At 39.0% G+C, this 21884-nt stretch overlaps 2 protein-coding genes across 2 annotated transcripts; both read right to left on the bottom strand.

Moving 5' to 3' along the window:
• Window positions 1-1253: 1253 nt before the first annotated feature.
• nfil3-2 (nuclear factor, interleukin 3 regulated, member 2) lies at window positions 1254-8642 on the bottom strand. The gene is made up of 2 exons (XM_039662745.2): window positions 8446-8642; window positions 1254-3577 (listed from the first exon to the last, which is right to left on the bottom strand). The coding sequence occupies exon 2, from the start codon at window positions 3024-3026 to the stop codon at window positions 1395-1397; it is 1632 nt and encodes a 543-aa protein (XP_039518679.2). The 5' UTR covers window positions 3027-3577; window positions 8446-8642; the 3' UTR covers window positions 1254-1394.
• Window positions 8643-11781: 3139 nt separating this feature from the next.
• On the bottom strand, window positions 11782-14937 carry nfil3-6 (nuclear factor, interleukin 3 regulated, member 6). The gene is made up of 2 exons (XM_039662762.2): window positions 14768-14937; window positions 11782-13522 (listed from the first exon to the last, which is right to left on the bottom strand). The coding sequence occupies exon 2, from the start codon at window positions 13403-13405 to the stop codon at window positions 12242-12244; it is 1164 nt and encodes a 387-aa protein (XP_039518696.2). The 5' UTR covers window positions 13406-13522; window positions 14768-14937; the 3' UTR covers window positions 11782-12241.
• Between the last annotated feature and the right edge of the window lie 6947 nt (window positions 14938-21884).

The raw sequence follows: 21884 nt of genomic DNA, 5'->3' as shown, positions 1-21884 counted from the left end.
AACCTCATTTTAGCAGGAAAGCATATGCAGGGCAGCGCCTGACTAGTGAGTGAGTCAGCAAACCAGTTAAAGAGTGAAAAACTGCAGTATCAGCTAGCTTAATTGCTTAACTGGGGGCCTCAATGGCGAACGATCTGAGACATTATGCTAGTAATCATCCATTTATACTGATGTAAGCAGGGTGGAGCTTTCCTGTAAACCCCATGCTAATTACAGCAAATCATTCACTTTCATAACCAGAGAGAAAGAAATTTTGCATTACGTCCGGAACAAAAACAGTTTCATATCTATCTTTAAGTTCACTCTATAACAGGTTATGAAGCAAAATCATGTTTTACATCAGTGGATATACTAGCAAAACAATAAATAAAAAGGCTACATAAAATAGGAGGTAAATGTAATTTTTAGGGTAGTTTTAAACATCTGGAAAATACATATTACGATAAACAGTGTTTCAAGACTAGACATTTCAATTAGTTATAACTGCAATAAAAACATTTTAGTATCTATTACATGGCGATTACATGAACCTGCTAATGAATCTGTAAAGGCTTTGGGGCATTTTGTAATTTTCCTATAAATGGAGAGTTTCCAAAAAAATATTTATTTGCAAATTGGTAAAGTAAAAAAAGGAGTTTATATGAAGTGGCACTGCAAACACACCGATAATGTACAGTATTTTTTTGACAAGAATCTAATATTTTTGTTTTCTTCTCAAAATATATTCATATGTAATAATTATAAAACATTTTATACATACAAAACAAGTGCCTGAAAAAGCAGTAGCTAGGCTGTTGAATGTGGGAAAAGAGATGGGAGCACTAGTTAGAAAAGCAGATAGAGGTATATGGAGCAGAGAGAGGTATGAAATTAAAGCCATGTTTCTTTGGTCAAGGGAACGTTCCCTGAATCTTCTGATGTTTGATATGTTTAAAAATGATGCAAATGTTCTGTTTTGTTGTGGCCAAAAACTAAGGGGCACTTGAAATTGCCTATTTACATAGAAGAATCTGTTACAATGCCTCACAAATTGTAGATATTGCTATTGAATTGAATGTACTCTTATGTTGACATCATGGTGCAGCACAGGAAATACGGGCAAGTGCGATCAATAGCTTGTCATCCTATTTAATTCTCTTATAAAAGTGCCACTGTAACCTTAAGAGGAAGTTAAACAAACAAACCAAACCAACCCAACAAAAGGTAAGTCTATGCATTATGGTACAATGCATCAGTTTCTGTCCTGATGTAGTTCTGGCAATGTCCACTTCTCTTATTCCTAGCCATACAAACAGGGAATTGGTGAAGGATAGAGGATGAAGGTAGGACCTCAAAGGGTTTATAAAATGTCTCTTGGGGGTTTATACCAAGACCCAAGTCCTACGTTTTCCCATTCAGTCAAGTCTCTTGTTGCAACTGTTACGCAAGCTGGATTCCTCCTTCCAACATTCAATGCTTCCAACTGAAGTGTCCTCCTTGTAAAACCCAGCATTCGACTGACCGCCAGATTGAGACAAGGCCAGGTAAGGGTGCTGAGGTAATAGTTGGAAATTAGCAGGTGGCGTTGTCGGTGAGTCTTGAGATGATGTGCCCTCACTCTGAGCTCTGTGCTTGAGTCTCAATTTGTGGGGTAGGGCAGTGCCTTTGATTTCTGCTTGGCCATCCTTGCACTGGCTCAGTGAAAAGGAGCTCTGGGTCATGAATATGTGAGGGTGGTAGCTGCCTGTATCAGAGCAAGAGGAAAAGGGAGACTCATCATCTGTGGAGCCCTCTTTATCAGAGGTGCGGGGATCCCCGTCACTTGAGGAAGTGTCCTTTCCTGAGTGAGCCTCATAATACTCTTCTTGTCTCAAGCTTCCTTCGTAGGTCAGCACTGGTGGCTCGTCGTTTTCCTTGGGGCTATTTGAACAGTGGTACATCTGTGTTTCATCTCCATCCTCGGGTCTCACCAGAAGATTTGGGGCGGCAGCATCAACCCTTTGTCGCTGAGCAATGTGCGCTTGCCTTTCGGCGGCCTCTGTGTAGTCATGAGGAGAGTCCAAAGTCTTCCTCTCTAGCCGTCTAGACACCTCTGCCAAGGTTTTTTCGGTTGGTTCCTCTGTAAGCTGGCTGAGGTTCTGCTCCTCTTTTGGAATCATTTCCTGAGTTTCAACAGGATACGAGGCACTGCTAGAACGGTATAAGATGACACTTCTTTGAGCAGATTGCGGGACGTCAGGACTTTCAACCGTCTCCTGGCGTTGTTGCTTCTGTTGGTTAGCTGAATAACCTTGCTCAAAAGTCCGCGGTTGAAGAACTGCTGGTAGTCTAGAATGAATGTTGAACATGAACTGTGCGGTGGTGCTGTTGACAATGTCCATCTCTAAACCCATCCCTTCCTGCTTGATGTCATACGCCATTGGCTCTGGGCTGTCCCGAGAGGAGCCATCAGACATATCAGAGAGGGAACCTCGTGGGGAGTACTTGGTCAATTTCAAATGCCCGTCCCCTCGAACAGACTGCTCTGTTTCAGAAGAATCAGAGTTTATCATCATCTGAGAAACACTAGAGTAACCATTAGGGTAGAAGCAACTGGAAGAAGAGGATGATGATGATGAGTTCCCGCCAGAAGTTCCATTGACTGCTCCAGCAATCTGCTGACTCTTTTCCACGTAGGAGGCTGTGCTTATCAGACCAAACCTGAGCTTAAGCTGTAAAAGTTCAGTTTTTAGGCGTACATTCTCATCGTTCAGTGCCATAACTCTGTTCTCGAGGATCATGTCATTAAAGCGCCGCTTCTCCCGGGAACGCTTGGCTGCCTCGTTGTTCTTGCGTCGCTTTTCCCAGTAGGATGCATCCTTTTTCTCATCTGAGATAAATTCACGCTTGCGTCGACAGCTCATGTTGTTTGACTTTGGTTTGAGAACACGGCGAGGGTTGCTTTGAGGTGAATGGAGAAGATCGCTATAGTCTGAAAAGCTGTCTGTGCTCTCTAAGGTTTTGCTCGAACTGGAATTTGATGAGATTTGCAAGTTCAAACTTTCCATCCTCGGCTTCACCACCGATAATGGAAATTAATGAAGAAACGGGGATGGGGGAAAGGTGGTTACAAGATTCCCTGTAGGATATCCTGACAGTTGATTGGAGAATCTTCAGCTAAGTAGCTGGATCAGCAAAGACTTTATGAGGTGTTTTAGCTTCTGAAAAGCTGAACCTCATTGATTTTGTTGATTTGAATTGCACGCAAATAGTCCTTGGTGATCTAGTGTCCAGGTTGGCCAAGAAGAGCAAGAACAGATGCACTTTACTATGAGTCTCCTGCTTTTACTTTCTTGCCACACAATGTTGGTCAAAGCCAAATGAGAGCCAATAAAGTACAGAGAAGGTGGCCAAAACGGCTTAAAAGATTCTGACCGCCTTTTTCTTTGTTTTCACTTTTGTTCCTTTATGAAACCGGGCTCAATCGTGCCACAGAGATGTGTCCCAGTGCCTTGGGCGTGTTGGAGGATATAGGTCACTCGGTCTGCCCCAGCTTGCCAGCCTCTTGGGGAGGGGTGCTGCTGCTCCTAAAGCCTCCAGCTGGGTTTTCGATGAAAGGCTGCAAACATAAAAGAGATTTGTTAATTCTCGAAAGCTGAAGCAATTCGTAGTTTGCCTTTAAGCACTTAAAGAAATATTTTAATTTGTTGTAGTTTTTTATTTTAAATTCAACTCTCCACACTTCTCTGCATGGCTGGGTAATCAGAAGATTTAGAAGAGGAATGTTCAGCTGTGCCTTTGTCATTTTCTCTGGCTTCATCTACTCAACCTTGACAACCACAGAATGTTTTCTGTTGCCCAGTAACCACTGTCTGACCTACTAACCCTGGTATTGATTTGTCTGTCTGCAACCCTTGACCTTTCCTCACTGACTAGACATTGGACTCTTGTGATGCAAAGGGACCCTGGCTAAGAATGCTATCAGTGGTTATTTTGGTCAAGGAGGACCAACGGCTAAATAAAATGACCTAAAATTAGTTTCCTAGTTAAGCACCACCCTTTGTACAGAATTCCATCAAAAGAATTCCAGAATTTCATCCATGTGTTCCGCAAACATGACTACACATATGGTAAACATTAGCAATGAACACAAGATTTGTTTTAACATTTTGAAACCTTATCCCCTGTTACATCATCTTCTCAGAGGAAATCAGTGTGAGAGGTTTTGGCTCTTGAAACATTAACATAAAATGTTACAACACATCTCCTCTTGGCTGCGCAGCCGGAGGAGCCTGGTGCCCCAATGTGCAATAATTCCCAGAAACAAAATTCAAAAACATTACCACTTAATCTTTTAATGACCATGTACTAAAAGGCTTTCAAGGAGAACTTCCGAAAGAAGCACACTTGAGCTAAAAATGAGAAGAAGCCAAGAAAACCTCATAACAATAATTACTATAATGGGAGATAAACCGAGGTCAGGCAAAAGGCAAGTCAGGTTTTATGATCTGGGGATTGGGAGCTTTGCAATATAGGTCAGGCCTTTCTGGAAAAATGGGGAGCCAAGGGAACATTCCACCAACATGAGTTCAGATCCAGGGGAGGTAACCGTTTCATCCATTTAAAAGTGAGCATTAATGGAAACGCAAAGTCTCCAGTGATTAACTCAGCAGCCAGTGGGTAATTCCACATTTGCTGCAATCCTATCATGACCTAAACTGAGCCACAACTCCCTGTTGCAGTGTCAGGATATTGTTGTTCAACTAAGTGCCTGAGTTTGCTCGGCGTGGGTGCAAATATCTGGTCCCAGTATCCCAGTAAAATTGAACTCAAGACCCATTTCTAAGGCCAATGTTCTCTGATAATACAAGAATAAATATAAAGTGAATATTTTATGGGTTATGGTCTCCTCATCCCGGACATCTGAGGGAACATTACTGAACCACTTCTGATCAACACTTTCTGGTTTATTCTGGTAATGTATAATAAATATGGCCAAAACTGTGAGGTTTTCTCCCCTAATTATTGTACGATATGAATACAATGTAAATAAATTACACTGTTAATGATATTATGTTAAACGGGTACAGTTATGGTCATTTAGGTAAGGCGCAAAGCTAAAAGAGACTCCCTCCCTGAATGACCCACTGACCTAGAAACTGGGCAGGTAGCGAGAAACAAAAAGGCTCTTTTCCTTGTGCTCAAATATAGGTCAGGAGTGCAACAGGCATCATGAGAGAGATAAAGTTAGAAAGGTAATTGAAGTGTTTGCTAAAAGTAGAAAGGCAAGGGATCGATTGAGGATAAACTAAATGAAGTTGTATGAGAAAAAAAGAATACAGGGAAAAAGGTGTTTGGATGATTGCAGACATTTTATTGAATGCCAGCTACACAAACACAGAGGAGCTTTCCAAGACACTCTAACAAAAGAAAAAACTCCATCAGGGATAAGTGTCAATTTCCGAATTATCTGGGAAAACAGAAAGACTGAATCAAATGTAAACAAATGTATTAATATTGACACATTTATTCAGAGTTGTCCTATTATGTTTGTGTTATACAATGAAACACACCGTCATACTTGTGAATGAATCACTTGATTCAGTTCTTTTTATTGGTTCTGTCAAATCGACTGCTGAATCAGACTGAACTGAGCAGATGATTCATAGATTAGGATCAATCAGACAACTCATTCTCTCACTGAATCAGTTCAGATCATTCAGAAATGCCAATACTTATTTCAGGCTTACAATGAGCAGATCACTATTACTGTTACATGCATGTTTCGGATCCAACTAAAATAAATGGTAATTAAAAAAAAAAATTAAATAGAAATTGAATAATTATAAATGTAAATGTTACTGTGCATCCTTTAAGCTTGAGAAGAAGAATAAAAATAGTAAGTGGATGAGTTATTTAGCCAGTCAACCACACCCACGAGTCATTAAAAATCTCCTTGTATCTCCTCGCATTATCAACAATGCAACTAATAATTGAAATCTTACATCACCAACAATCAAACCATCGTAAAGACTCTGACATGACACATCTGTCTCTGTTATTCAAAACTGCTATAATTTATCATGTGACATGATTAATTAATTACATTTCTAATAACTGACTTCACTGGATGAGGTGCAATTAGATAAACTTAAAACTGTAATGGGCCAATAAAACTCACTTTCACTCTTGCCCTATATATAGGACATGGGTTATATTTGCGCTTTCATCGGGGAAGAAATAGCATGTCTGGCCCACTGTAGACTTAACTTGGGCGAGGCCTGGAAACTATAATTCAGCTCAAATGTTTCATGTGTTGCTTTACAGCCGTTTCAGTAATGGAAATAATGGGTGAAGGCGGGGAGGTGGATTTCATTGTGGCCATGTAATTGACCCTGGGGCGGAATGTAATATTCGGCACGTGGGATGAGAGCTCTCTCTCTCTTTTTTTGTCTTTATCTTCTCCAGTAAGGAGGAGGGCAGGCCTTGGACAAGCAGGAGGAGTTCCAGGCCAACTCTTTCTGTAAACACACTCATATCATACTCTATTGAAAAAAATTAAATGCTTTGACCGAGTCCATGTGTTTGAGCAGTCACATGTGCTCTCTTGCCCCACAAAACTAAACAGTAATTCGCCTCTCCCTGTTAGCCACATCGGCACAATAACGGCACGCCTCCTCCCTATACCTTCCTTTCTCTTTCACTAAAAGAAATCTTGAGAAATCAATCAATTGAGTGTTTAAAGCTTAGCCTTAAAGAGGTCAATAAATTTGGTCCCACTCAAACACCGTAAATCAAGAATGACACCGCACTTAACAAATATGCCTTTATGTGTAGCAATCTGAAAGATTTATTTGCACAATTTAACACTCAGAGAACTGGCACTACCAATGTGTTTTTTTTTTTTCTTTAACTTTTTTTTTTTATATATATACCCAATTACCCAATATGCAAGATTTAGCTGCACTGATCAGTAAACTGGCTGAAGCTTTGTTCTTTGTTATGGCAGACGAGGGTAGCTTTCTCCAGGTTTATGACCTACATTCTGCGCTGGCACACAAAGCAGTTCGTCTGATGTTGCTTTAAAGACCCTGTGTTTTTGTTATTTTATTTAGACTTCCCATTTCTCTCCATTATGTAACTCTTTACACAAAGACTGCATTATGTCAGAAGAAAAAGTCAAGATGTCTGTCAAGCAATCTCATATCCACACATTTTAGGCGGATCATGCATGCTTGCATATTTTCTTACCTATATATATATATATATATATATATATATATATATGTGCTAGAAGCATAGACGGGGTGTCATCAGGGAAAAAATAATTGTGACTTAACCTAATATTACTCATGTAAATTGTAGCCTACTTTACAAACATGTAATCAAAGATAAGGACCTCGGTAAATCAGTTTACATCTAGGTACAGGGAACTATCTGAAGAATAACAATAGTAGGCTATTACAGCCTATAGGCTATACATAGCCTATACCACGCGGGGGCTTTAGGTGATCTGACTACGATCAATACAACAATAACCTTTTAATAATAAAAGTTACGCTATGCTATCGTTTGCTTACCGGCAGAAAATCAATAGGCTACATTAAACGAGAGTTTAGTGCAAGCATTGTATGTTTCCGACTTTTATATGGACATTTACATTTTACATGCAAGAAAGTTACATTTGGTTGCCAACTGGTTTGCTCCTGTCTGACTCTGAATACCAGGAAAGAGTTAACAGGTCTGAATCCTCTAACGTAAACACCCGCGTTAACCTTTACCGAGCACGGCTACACGTGACAGCGAGAAGTGTGTCCGGGATTTTCCTCACAAACCGCCGCATTAACCTCCTAACCCAATTGGATTGAACACTTTCATTAAGATGTCATTGTCGAACGTTATTCATTCATTATTCATTATTCATTGATGTAGGCTATTTCCAGCGATGTAGCTTAATGCAATTATGTTTGTTGGCGTTTGATTAAAGTCATAAGCGGTGCGCCCAGTTTAACTAACTGTAGCATATGTCTAACTTTAAAGTGCTTCTGTTTGCTTTTCATTTTATTTTTTTTTAATAAACGGACCAATCATAAAATAGGGTAATATCATTACTAACCATAAATAAACAATGATTCCCAAAACTTTTGTGCACGGTGAATGATCGTGCATGGGCAACATTTAAAAATGTGTTCTGGGCATCAAGTGCTATAAATGTCCTGTCAACAGTGGGGTCCTGGCCTCGCCTTAACATTGCGAACACGCACACTGAGCAACATCCCAATCTGTAACGAGCATGCGTAAACGCACTAAACATAAACTAATGAATTCATCTGGGTGTGAGCTGCATTAAAAAATATATTTCTCTGATTATTTCCAGTCATCTAATTCCATAGCCGCGTAAAATTACCGCAAGATCACGCAGAAGCATCAGCCATGCAGTTGTAAACACACAGCGTGCGCGCATCTAAAGTAGTAAAGCAAACGTACCTTTTGTGGGTTTTGTGTGTGTATCCAAATATTTGGGGCCAGGTGGTTATTATTAGTCTCTTTGTATCAGCCTCAAAGACTTGAATGGAAAGGCGAGGTGTCCACACACACGCACTACACGCCGCGTCCTGAACGCATGGATTCCGCAGCCCGTGTGTTTTTGCTCTGCTTCCTTCTTGTGTTGTGTTGGCGAGTTGCTCCAGTATCCTGCCGCTAGCTGCTTCTGTTTAGAAATGTATGTTAGTAGGTCAGCGGTTGCATAACAGGACGCTTTGGGTGCCTCGTCACGTTTTGTTTCTCTCGTTTACCCCCACCTCCGTTCCTCCCTCATCCATCCGAAAGCCTGTGAGTGCATAACTGGGAGGGATCAGGCAGTCCGCCCGACCTACTCTCGGATATAGGACGGTGTGATATTCCTAATACGATTAACATATAGGCCAGAAAGCATGTAGCTGTTAAATAAGGTTGCATGCAACTTTCCACTTCCACTATTAAATAAGTTAAAAATGTAATCGGGAAATTGCACAACACTCTCCTTCACATTTATAATTGTGATTTTTAATAATTGTGTGAAGGTAGTTACTAAACAAATACAAGAATATGCATTTTCATTGACCCAATTTCTCAAAAACTGAACAGCTGATTTTATTTAGCTGGGTGAATCCAGAGACAGCCTCTTTTAGGATAAATAATTTAACACCATGTTAAGAAATGTCTGGGTCAAATTTTACCACAAGGTCATTAGAATTTTTTTTAAAGATATTTTGTGTCACATTTTTTAAGGACAATTTTGCCCTAAATTATTACCCACAATTGCTGTAATGCAGCCTGACCTTTTAATATTGTATATAAAGTAAAATATTATTTCCATTGCTAATTTCTCACTACTTTATTACAGCATTTTAGCAATAAAACAAATTATTTTACCACAATTTCCACTTTACAGATTTTTTTGAAACATTAAGATACTGAGAATATTAAAATGAGAATCTTTTTTTTTTCTTTTTTTTTTGGGGGGAATATGATAATGATTTAAAAAAAACAAAAAACAAAAAAAAAACATTTATTTAGCTTTTATTATTTTAGGACTGGCCAGGAAAGTGTTGCCTCATTTTTCCAAAACTCTGAATCCACCTCATGCTCATGATTTTTTTTTTTTCTCACTGATGGAGGTCACAAAAACAATAGTGTTGTAACCATGACCTTGAACTTGTCCCACTGTCCCCTCCCCCCCATACCTTCCTGCCTTCATCCCCCAATCTCACCCCTCCCAGCATGGTCTGGAGGAGGTTTCCATGGCAACCGTCACGCTACCCCCTAACGCCAGGCCCAGCCTCCCTTTGACTGGCAGAGTGATGAAGATCAGCCAGTCAGGGATCAGTGGATTAGTGGAACAGGGCTGTCCAGGAGGGGAAATTAACTGGGAAGCAGGGATATTTGAACGTGAAGAAGGCTCATAAACACTGAAGCTCAAGAAAAGCTTTATCTCAGTCCAGCTCCTTAAATAGACTCTCACAGCTATTTATATCTTCTTACGTCACCAGAAAGGTCTCAGAGGAGCTCTATGCTGAGGGGATTTGGGTATATTTGGTGTCAGGTGTTTATTCTTAGAGTAAAGGAAGTACAGGGAAATGTCAAGGTGTAATTTGACCTTGAATCAGGTGGTGATGTTGTACAAATCTGCGTGTGTCATTTAGTTCGTTTAATACCTGCATGTAAGTGCGTAAGCGCTGACTGGAAATACAAAATGATTTGCTGACCTCTTGTGGATTGTGCTAAAGTTGCAACAACAAATATGTGATGCGTTATTATAGATCTGTAAAATATATACTGTATATTGAAAAATAAGAGTTACAGAAGAAAATATATATAATTGAATTATAGACAAATATATTTGTAGCTTTGGATTTGCTGTAAATACGATTTGTTTCATTTTTATTCAGGAAGCAGTGAATTCTTTATTTTATTTATATATATATATATATATATATATATATATATACCCCTTTAATTGTTGTGCATGCTTAATTTTTACAGGTCATTTAACCAAACAATCTTTTAAGAAATATCTTGAACTTATCTCAATCCACAGCACATGTACAATATATATTTATTGAATAAGGAACTGTGAATGTGTTTAAAAGACTTTCTCACGAACAACATCTGAGCTGGTGTATTGAGACATCTAAGATGTCATTGCCTCCAGGGCTTTGCTTATTACTGTTAAATCTTGGTGAATACCAAACCGAGGTGATAGTCTTTGAGTATTGCTTATGTGTGCATGTCAAAACCTGTTCATCTGGCTGATTCTGGGAATTTGACTTATTCAGAGACAGTTCTCATAATCGAGAAGAATTTGATGTTTCAAAAGACCATGTCTTGAGGGACATAACAGTGCTTTCACAAATCACACACACCATTATAAACCATTATTACACAATTTAAGCCTGATGAATCATTGTCATCCGGGAATATGGCATGATGTGTCTTCCTACATGAAGGAAGTTTAAGAAATGAAAAGCTACACCCTCCATCAATAAGGGTTGGAAGAACTGTTGCCAAATATATGACATGCTAGAAACACATTAATCACTGCAATAATGATCTAATCATTTGCCTATTTACATCCAAACACCAACTTGGGGGGGATACCCTTTTCTTTTCTTTTCTTTTCTTTTAGGCCATGTGTGTGTATGTATGTGTGTGTATATATATATATATATATATATATCGACCACGTAGAAGTTCATATATTAAGCTAATCATATTTAATAACAGATGCACAAGAGTACAGTTCAAATATTTATTGACACAAACATATAATGTATATTTACCATACAAATACACAAGAACTCACAAGACAACAGAAATTTCACCATCAAAACACAAGTAACAGTGTAGTTCAAATGATAATATCCTCATCTGGACAACGGCAGATAAGTGATCTGTATGAAAAAAAAAATAGAAATGATGCAGTCATTCAGTGCTAAGTTGCTACTGGATCATGATGACGATGACAATAAACAATTGATTCCACTAATTGTCTCTTCATGGTGTTTCCCGTTCTGCTTCAATCAGGATACGTGTTGCAAAACCAAAAAGTTTCTTACACTTCATTCATCAGCCCACAGCAATCACCGTATAAGAGGAACATTACAGTGTGAAGACCATCACGGCTCACGGCGTATCACGTCTCACCGACTGACAGGTGATTAAGTAGTGTTGGCACATAATGAAGGAATGACGTTACGACGGAGGAAGCTGTGCTTCATTTTACACGTACAGTTCTTTGTGCAGACATTGTTTTACTGCCTGAGGTGTTTTTGAGCAAGATCACAGTGTTTGAGGCAAAAGGAGGAACTGAGCGAATTGAGGTGAGGTGTTGTAGCCGGCGTGTCCCGATGCCACCGGAATGCTCTTGCACGGTCCTGAATGAGAGTTGAAGGAAAAAAAATCATTATCCACTTTATTTTTAACGTAAAAACGGGTGCGGCCATTTGTAACCTGAATGTGCGAGGTTTCCGTTGTCATTCACAGTTGCGTTGCTTGTTTTTTGTACTTATGAACCTTCTATTTATTTACCTAGTGGCTAATGAATCAGAAATTTCACACATACATGAAAAATAGCTCTCAAAATAAGTTGGATATGCAAGGTCCGTTTGGTTATGACCGAGTGTGAAGAGGTAGTGATGCACATGGCGCTTTCTTTCGGTTTTTGATCAACGGATGTTCATTGTTCATGACTTCGACTGAGAATGTTTGCAACGTTCCAGTTTGCTCAAACTTTTCCAGTGTCTTAATTAGTTTTGGTGAGCAATTGCTCGGAAAAGAGCTTTTTGAGTTGGGCCACCTCCTCGCTGAGAGAGCTGAGCTGAGATTTGAGCATGCTGTTTTCCACCTGGTACTGCGATTCGTTGGGGTTCGTGTTGTGGCTGTAATTTCTGTGCTGCTGTGGCAGTGCTGTGACTTTTCGGGTGTCTTCCCCCTCCTGCTGTGTCCAGTAAGCCGCTCCTTCGCTTGTACCCGAAAGGCTGTGAACTCTGGGCAGCACGGGACTTTGCCGTTCCCCAAGATTGTCGTATTCGCCCCCGCACGGAGACTTGAACCTCAGCTTGTGCGGAAGGCTCTTCAAACTATCCATCGACTCCATCCGGTTGGATGACATGGGCGCGTGTCCCATTGTTAAAACATCCGTTGGAGAGTGATGGGACTCATAGCCGAGCTCATCTGCTTGATGCGGGGACAACTTTCCATGGTCGCTCAGTCTGTCCTCAAAGAAGACGGGACTACCGACACTGGACCCACTAGGCGTGGAGAAACCCGAATCTTCTGACATACTGTTTGAATCTCTGATGCTTCGCCCAGATTGTGGCCCGCTTTGAGCGTTGGACAACATTGGACCCGCATGGTGAGCGCCACCATCCCCACGTTGAAGGTAGTAATGCGGCGCTGAAGGATGTGGGACGCAGGTTCCTGTCGTGAGCGGAAGTATGGAAGCATTCGAGGGATCTTTAATGAGGCCGAAGCGAAATTTCAGTGCGAGCAGTTCTGCTCGTAACCTGGCGTTCTCCTCAAGCAAACCCAGCACGCGGTTTTCCAGCACCATGTCATTGACGCGCCGTTTCTCGCGAGAACGCTTCGCGGCTTCGTTGTTTTTCTTGCGCTTGTCCCAGTAGCCCTCGTCCTTCTTCTCATGAGGAATGAACTCGCGCTTACGTCTCGCAGAGTTGGCGCTGGCTGAAGCGGCATCTTCGCGTTTGAGGGCCGACGTCCGGCCCAGAAGCGAGCGTGCGAGCAAACTGCTGGACGTCAGGATGGACACGGCTTCATCAGTGAAAGACATTGTGCTGCTGGGAGAGGCCACATTTAACCCCATCAACCCTGTGCTGGTGGAGGGTTCAACAGCCTTCAAAACTCCAGCGTTCTGCTCTCTCATCTCCTGAGATGACTCTTCATACATTTCAAAGCTATTTATTTTTCTCAATTGCAGTGTTAACAAGTCTCTGTTGTGTCTCTGAGCGTGTGGTTTAATCAATCAGGTCAATTTCAGATGTTATTGACACAGCAGTGGCTCCACCTGGTGGCAGAAAGAACACAAGAACAGTTACGTAAGATCAGTTACAACACAATGTTATGTAACTTCATTACCTCCCAGTGGCAAAGCACAGCTACACCACATAATATATCAGGTTAACAACTGTACAGTTATATAGCCATCTTTCTCAAAGTGATGCAACCAATAAACATTCTCACATCACGTTAGGCATCGCACTCAAATTTCTTTACATAAAGCAGTATTTTTAACAACAGTAAGCAGCTACTTTATGTAAACCAGTAGTGCCGCCTCTAAGAATTCCTATGTTGACCTATTTGCAGAACAGCTAGTGCGTGAGTGAGTCTTATCTTCTTCCTGTCCCAGTGAGTCACTTTCATTATGAAATCCTGACTTACTTAACAAGCTGTGTTCTGTTACATTGGTACAGAAAAAAAAAATAATAGGGTTACAATTTATTTTAAGATGTCAAATTCTGTATCCAAATAAGTAATATTAATGAACAACATGTGCTTACTATAGGGTTAGGGGTAGGATTAGGTTGAGGGTTGCATTGTAATTATGCATAATTTACTGTTATTACTATGGTAAGTACATGTAACATGTTACAAGAACACTGTAAAATAAAGTGTTACCAAAATAGTTTAATATACAGAAAGCTACAGTATTATGTTAAGAACTTCTATAAAAATAAACAAATTAAGAAAACCTGAATCAGTGGACTAAACTGGACTGATATAAAGTTAAAAAAGTGAAAAGTTCACAATAACTTGGATTTTATGTATTTAGCTAAAATAAACTATTTTAGAATGCTAAATGTATATTAAGTGCATTGTAAAGATCCAAATAAAAAGATGTAGGCTAAGTTTACTATATCCAAAGCCTCCCGCACTAGAAGTGCATAATGTTAACATTCCCTTTATCGAAATTCTTACTCATCTATGCTGAAAAATAAATAAAAATAAAATCCTTCTTAAATTGGTAGCTCCTTTTGAACAGGTTAACCGGTTTCTAACTGGTCTAGATGGACCAAGTCATCTTTGGACCAGTAATGATTTAATCATCATGTGTCCCAAAAACAGAACAGGATTTTCCAACTAACATTCCCAAAATCTATAATTTGTCCATATTAAAAATGTAGACTTAATCTAGACTACATAAAAATGGAATAAAACTAACTCATACAACTTTTAATGAATTGCAGCAACTGTAGGTGATCTTCAAACAGATTAAATGTAAACTTTATAAAATTACAAAAACGGCTTTTACCATTATAAATCGACGTGTGGCTTATTCTGTTCAAAACGTCTTCAGTTGAAATCGTTTCCAGTGACTCAAGATCCGCAGAGAATCTGGTTCTTGGTTCTCCTCAGAAGAAAACACACGTTTGCTTTCGTTCGTCGCCGGTTAAAGTCAAACGCACTGTTCGCGCCGTTCAACCGTTCCGAGTCTGTTCCGCCTGCAACGCGCGCGGCCCCTATTTGTGCCTTTGCTTGATGAGGTTCAGTCGAGGACGCTCCATCACCTCAACTGAACCACATGTGTGTGTGAGTAGATGAACGGACCGCCCCCCTCCGTACGCACACAGACCCTCCTTTTCTCTCTAATCTCTCCCTCGTTACAGTTTTCGTCAGAATAATCTTTTCGAAAGCATTAAGTAATATTGCTCAATCTCGCCCCCGCCCTTTTCACTTTCCTCTCGTGTCCTGAAAACCGACTGTTGTCCTCAATAAAGGTACGGAAACTATATTTAGACCAGTGACGCGCGACCCCGCTGTTCTTTTTCAAGATGGCAAAAAGAGGTTAATGCCACAAAAAGCTATAAAACACTGAATAAAGTTGCTCCGTAAAGACAAGAACTGCGTGCGTTGCTTTAACACATTGTTATGCAATGGGTAACACTACTATATCAAGAAGTGAAAAACACCCAGTGCCATATAGCCTATTTCACAGTCTGCTTCTTTCACTGGTACTGGCCTAGTAGAAATTTTGGTTTATTCTTTTCTCTTTTTTAAAACCGGTTTCAGCATAAAGCATACAGAAATTCGGCCATAATGGCAGGCAAGTTTATTTATAAATAAATATATTAAGGCTATAGCACATTTCACACTTAAAGACCTTTATGAAAGCATGATAATGAGAAAGAAAACACTTTTTGTGAAATATTGCAAGTGATGCAATATTATTATTAATATGATAGCAATGTAATATGTGAAGCTTGAAGAATGCATGCAAAATCAGACAAGTTGAGTTCGTAACAGCTGGTTTGTTAGACAACTAATACCTAAAATGTGACAAAAAATAAGATACAGGCTACAATTCAACATGATGCAGTAAATCCAATTATCTCATAATGTAGTAAGTGAATCTGCTATATACATAGGTCTCATTTTTATCTTATTTTTGTCCTTCAAATTTTATTTCTTCAATCTTATTGACCCTGATATCCCTCACACTCACGCACTACTGTTCAGACAGTTTGTGCTTACACAACAGCTCTGAAAAACTGGAGGGAAAGCAAAACTGACAGCATGCATGTTTGTGTTGCATGCCGTGAGGAACAGCAGTATGTTCGTCTTGCTGAAACAAACAACCCCGCTAATTATAGCATGGCCCTGTCTTAAAGCGGTGTGTAACCTCTTGCTCTTGAGAAGCCAGTGTTTTCACACTGCATTAGAGTGATCAGATCAACTTAGGACCATCTGCTGGCGCAACTGACACTAAATGAGGCAGATTTTTACATGAGAATTTATTGTAGCTTGTGTTTGGCATGGCCTAATCTGGGCAATGTACTCATGAAGAAATGCATTTTTGTTTTGTTTATCCATCCAGTTTGACCAAACTGTTTATTATAGCAACAAGCTGACTAACTCTTGACTCAGGCCATCATTAAAACAATTTAACACCATATCAGAAATCAATTTAGCATTCGTATCAGAAAGAACACCATGAAAATGCCAATTTTGGTGACAAACATGAATCTATAAATCCCTTCACCCACTCATAAAAATTGCTGAGTTGTGATTGAATAATTTTAAGTCCAAAATGAACATTGTCATTGTCTCACGCTCATGTAATTCCAAACCTCTATACTTTACTTCTTCTTTCTTCTTCTTCTGTAGAACAGACATATAGATGTTTGGTAGAATGTCCAGAACACTGAAATTAAATAGTTTCAAACTATTAAATAATTTCAAACACTGAAGTTAAATAAATTCTAAAAAAATAAGACACATGCCTTTGGTGTGAGAGACCCGGGTTTCGAATCCACTGTGAGACACCAATGTGTCGCTGAGCAAGACACTTAACCCCTAGTTGCTCCAGAGGCGTGCGACCTCTGACATATATAGTAATTATAAGTCGCTTTGAATAAAAGCATCAGCTAAATGAATAAATGTAAATGTCAAAAGTAGGTTTTACAAGAGCATTTAACCGTGAGCACTTAACATTCTCCAAAAATCTTTAAATCCTCACTTGCCTGGTTTATGCTACTCTGGGGTGCTTTACCGAAAGCATCGTTAGCCAACTATGGTCGCAAGTTCCGTCGTTATCAGCATAGTTCAACGAGTCGGGGTTTCCCGAAACAATCGCTCCAACGACATTCGCAAACAGCATCGCAAAGTTGTGTGCTTTGAACGACAGCTCTCGACCTGTGGTGAGAGGCATCGTTTCTATATTTCATGATATTTGGACGTAATAAATCCTTATCTTGAGCAAAATAAGCAAGCTGACATTCAGTACAACCAGTGCCTTTTATCAAGAATATATACAAATGTAATTTATGTCTTTTATTTTTTCAAAAGATTTGAAGTAACGTATTTGAAGAGTGCGCATGTGCGAACGTGCTCTACTATGCAAGATCGAGACAAATATTGAGTCTGGTAATAAAGCAAAACAACTGAGAATAATTAGAAATAGTCCTCCGATGACATGTCTGTAATTTATATAAAACAATAGCGTTAATTGGATCTCAAACAGTTTCATTAAAATAGTTATTACTCCACCACGTGCGAAACCAACGTGGTTGAACGATACTTTGCGACAGTGGGTTTTGGGAAACAGTCGTGACTAGCTAGTTGATTTTTCCAACGATACATCGTATGGTAGTGAAACAGTGAATTACGTCGTTGTACGGGAAACGCACCCCAGGTTTACACTCTGGGGTGCGTTTCCCGAAAGCATCGTTTGCCAACTATGGTCGCAAGTTCCGTCAATATCAGCATAGTTCAACGAGTCAGTGTTTTACCGAAACCATCGTTCCAACGAGCATTCGCAAACAGCATCGCAAAGTTGTGTGGTTTGAACGACAGCTCTCGACCTGTGGTTAGAGGCATCGTTTCTATATTGGAGCGCATTTGGACGTAATAAATCCTAAAGATTTGAAGTGCGCATGTGCGAACTCGCTCTACTATGTAAGAACAAGCCAAATATTGAGTCTGGTAATAAAGCTAAATAACTGAGAATAATTAGAAATAGTCCTCAGATGACATGTCTGTAATTTATATATATAAAAAAATCTAGCGTTAATTGGATCTCAAACAGTTTCATTAAAAGCAGTTACCACATGCGAAACCAACGTGGTTGAACGATACTTTGCCACAATGGGTTTCGGGAAACAGTCATGACTAGTTGATTTCTCCAACGATGAATCGTACTATGGTAGTGAAGCAGCGAACTACATAGTTGTACTGGAAAGGCACCCTTGACCAATGTTTGAACTTTGTGTTTTAAGCACTTTTTGTGTTGTTATTGCCTCTTCACGATGATTTGTTTGGTAGTCAAAAGCATCTGCTAAATGACTAAATGTAAATGAGCCAAAAACACTAGGAACATAAAAGTGCTCCATATGACTCTATTCCAAGTCTTCTGAAATCATAATAGTTTTTTGTGAGAATTTAAGTAACTTTAATGGTAAATTGCTAATGACACCAATTTATTATCGCCTAGCTATATAATAAAAGTTGGATATATAGTACATGCCTGCATACATAAAGTATACTTATATGAAGCAATATATAGGTCATTGTGATATTGCCAAGACCAACATGTTTGTGGATCAACATATTTTGTTGACCCTGGAACAACGCTCTGAAAAATGTAGTCCTATCGCTACATCTTACCTAATCTGTCCCTAAAATCAGAGGGAAATGATATAATAAGAATGTTGTAGAATAAGCATCTAACCCTGGTTTAAGCATAAAATTGACAAACTATAAACTTCTTCCTCCAAATCAGTTTGGTTGTTGAGAATGTTGTTCCAAGGTGAACAAAATCTGCTAAATGTGACTATAAGGCTTGAAGGTAATAAGATTATAAGATTATAACAATTTACATCATGAATTTCACTAAAGCTATTTACACAGATTTACCTTTTGTATACGTAATGCCATAGTAAATACATAATAGTTGCCATTTTGTAAGTTAGCAATATTATCCAGCGCTATTATGAATAAACTTATATAAATGTTCCGTGTTCATGTGTTATGATAAACTTGAATGTTTCCCTGTGGCCACGGTTGACTGTCATTGGCCCAAGAACAACAGCGCTGTTCAGGCAGAAAAACTAGGGGAAAGGGCACCTATCTAACTCTGTGCTACAGTGAGATCAGTGAATGAGTTACAGTCCCCTTAAATAACCTTTAACCACATTACATTCACATTTTACAATTTTAATTCATATTTAATCTCTATGACATGACACGATTAGGTTTTTACTTTTTACCTTTTGATCGGTTAACTCTGCAAGTGTTAAAAAGTGCCCTACAAAAGTGCTTGTTCATTCCAGTCTGTTCTTCATGAAAATGTTGAGACCAAGAATTTTAGAAAGAACAATCTGTTAATTACCGGTAAGTAAAAGCTGGCTGTTCCGTGAATTCTGTCTTTGTGTTTGTGTATGAGTATGTGTTTGAGCTGTAGCAGATGCCCTGAGTTAATCCAGACCGGCTCAGGCTTTAACACATTGACACACTTAGCTGCTTAACCTCAGTCCACCCTTCAAACGAACTGGGTAAACAAACACACGTTATCACTGTGTGGCGCAAGAGGTGCGCTGAACGGCCGAGGCATGGCAAACGTGCTCTGTTCAAGCATATGTGAAGATGCTTTTTGATCCAGGTCATCGCAGAAACAGGTCCAGATGTACATATAACAACAGGATTGTTCCTGAGCAGGTAGATCATTCATGTTAGGGTGACCATATTTTGATTACCAATAACCAGGACACTCGGCCCAGAAAACAGAAACTCAATTGATAGGCTACTCGAAGTTTAGTCAAAGATGCCTTATTAATTTCAATACATTTAATATTGCATCCTCTGTATGGATAGAAAATTGGGTAACACTTTATTTTACGACCCGCAAACAACTGTGTAAGTACACTGAAATTACGCTGTACGTTTCTGTAATTATAGTGTACTTCCGTGTAGGTATAAGGGAACAATATGTTAAGTTTTCGGTAATAAAGGGGTAACAAGCACCACTTTAATTTACAGCCTGCAGGAGTTACACTTACCCTGTAACTACACAGAACAAGGGGGTAACAAACGCTACGAGCAATACGAAACAGTACCTTTATCTGTAATTATTATAGTGCAAATAGTGTTATCAAAAACAAACAAACAAAAAAAAAAACTTTTAATTACACAGTATATTTGCCATGACATTTAAGTGTCATTGCAATTCAATGGGATAAGGCAAGTACTAATTACCACATGGTAAGGTCTAAATTAAAATCATAGCAAAAACAAATTATTTTGACTTAACATTAAGTAATCTAGTAAGAAATGCCAATAAATGTAATTTTTATCATAGTGTATATATATATATATATATATGTGTGTGTGTGTGTGTGTGTGTGTGTGTGTGTGTGTGTGTGTGTGTGTGTGTTTTTTTTTTAAAATTTTAACCCACATGTGTCAAAATTACCCTGTAACATTGCACAAGAACATATTTTGCCAGAAATGTGATATGTTTTATAAACAGACTTACAATTTTTGCCTGGAATATATTAACAGCATAGGTACCTGTTATTTTTTAACTAATTAAATAATTTGCTTGTATATCTGCTTGTTACCCCTTTATTACCCCAAACTTAACATATTGTTCCCTTATAACTAAACGGAAGTACACTAAAATTACAGAAACGTACACCGTAATTTCAGTGTACTAACAAAGTTATTTGCAGGTTGTATATCTGTTTGTTACACCTTTATTACCCCAAACTTAACATATTGTTCCCTTACACCTACACAGAGGTACATTATAATTACAGAAACGTACCGTAATTTCAGTGTACTTACACAGTTGTTTGCGGGTCGTAAAATAAAGTGTTACCAAAAATTGTTATATTACAAGACACAAATTCAGATAGGCATAGACAGGTTTCAAAAATAATGAATGATGGAAATAATGTCTCCTGTATTAGAGAAATAAATATATAGCTAAAAGAAATACCTCCAATAGCTCTCACAAACTTACAAAAACGAACTAACAAAATATGTTTATTTTCTTCCTCTTTATCCTGTTTTTCTTCCTCATCCTCCTTGTTTGCTCATTTATTTTTTTGCTGTAGATCTGATCTTTCCCAGCAGTTTTTTGAAAACCAGGACATTTTCATCATTTTATAAAAACGCCATGACAGGACGTGAAAACAGGACTGTTGGTCACCCTAATTTATGTTAAACAAATAGAAGTCCTCTATACTCAAAGTCTTGTGTTTGTTAATTGTGTAAAATGGTCAGTTTATTTAGCTAAAGGCCCTCTGAAGTGCCTTGGAACGCGCAGCGTTGTATGATGCGTTCATTGAATTTCCACTGAAACATGAAGCTAAGGTGGGACACATCGCAGGCTCCTCCCCTTTTTCAAATAACCAGTAGCATTTTGTTTATCTCACAGAAGTCGTACTTGACAGCACCATGGAAGCGAATCCGAACACTGATTTTACATTGGAATAGTATGAGGGGTGAATATATTCTGGCAAATTCATTCTTAACCAACATACAGTTGGCAAATTTAATAAAACTCGAGCGTTTGAGCAACCAAACACACATCTCCTACCCATATTGCTCTGTGAAGTGTCAACGGTCACTTTGGCCAGGTGGTATTTATAGCAAAGGGGGGTGGCGCTTCAGATTCTAGAGAGCATTTGATTGGACAGAAGATTTGATGAGAAGCTGAAGTCCGCGATGATGTCATAAAAATCTCTGATCCATTTTTTTTTTTTGAAGAAGAAAAAGGTTTAAATCAGGCTATGAAGCAATACCCATTCCATGAAACACTGCAAATGATGTAATCAAATCAAAAACAATGGTGCAAAATACAAAAGCTTTGACTTGTTGCTAACAAGTGGTTAAATGGGAAAAAGCATTCATAAATCTGTAAGATCATA

Source organism: Pimephales promelas, chromosome 3 (assembly GCF_988280905.1).
Source record: "Pimephales promelas chromosome 3, fPimPro1.hap1.1, whole genome shotgun sequence".
NCBI classification, from domain to species: Eukaryota; Metazoa; Chordata; class Actinopteri; order Cypriniformes; family Leuciscidae; genus Pimephales; species Pimephales promelas.
This window is presented reverse-complemented; position numbering and strand designations above follow the sequence as displayed.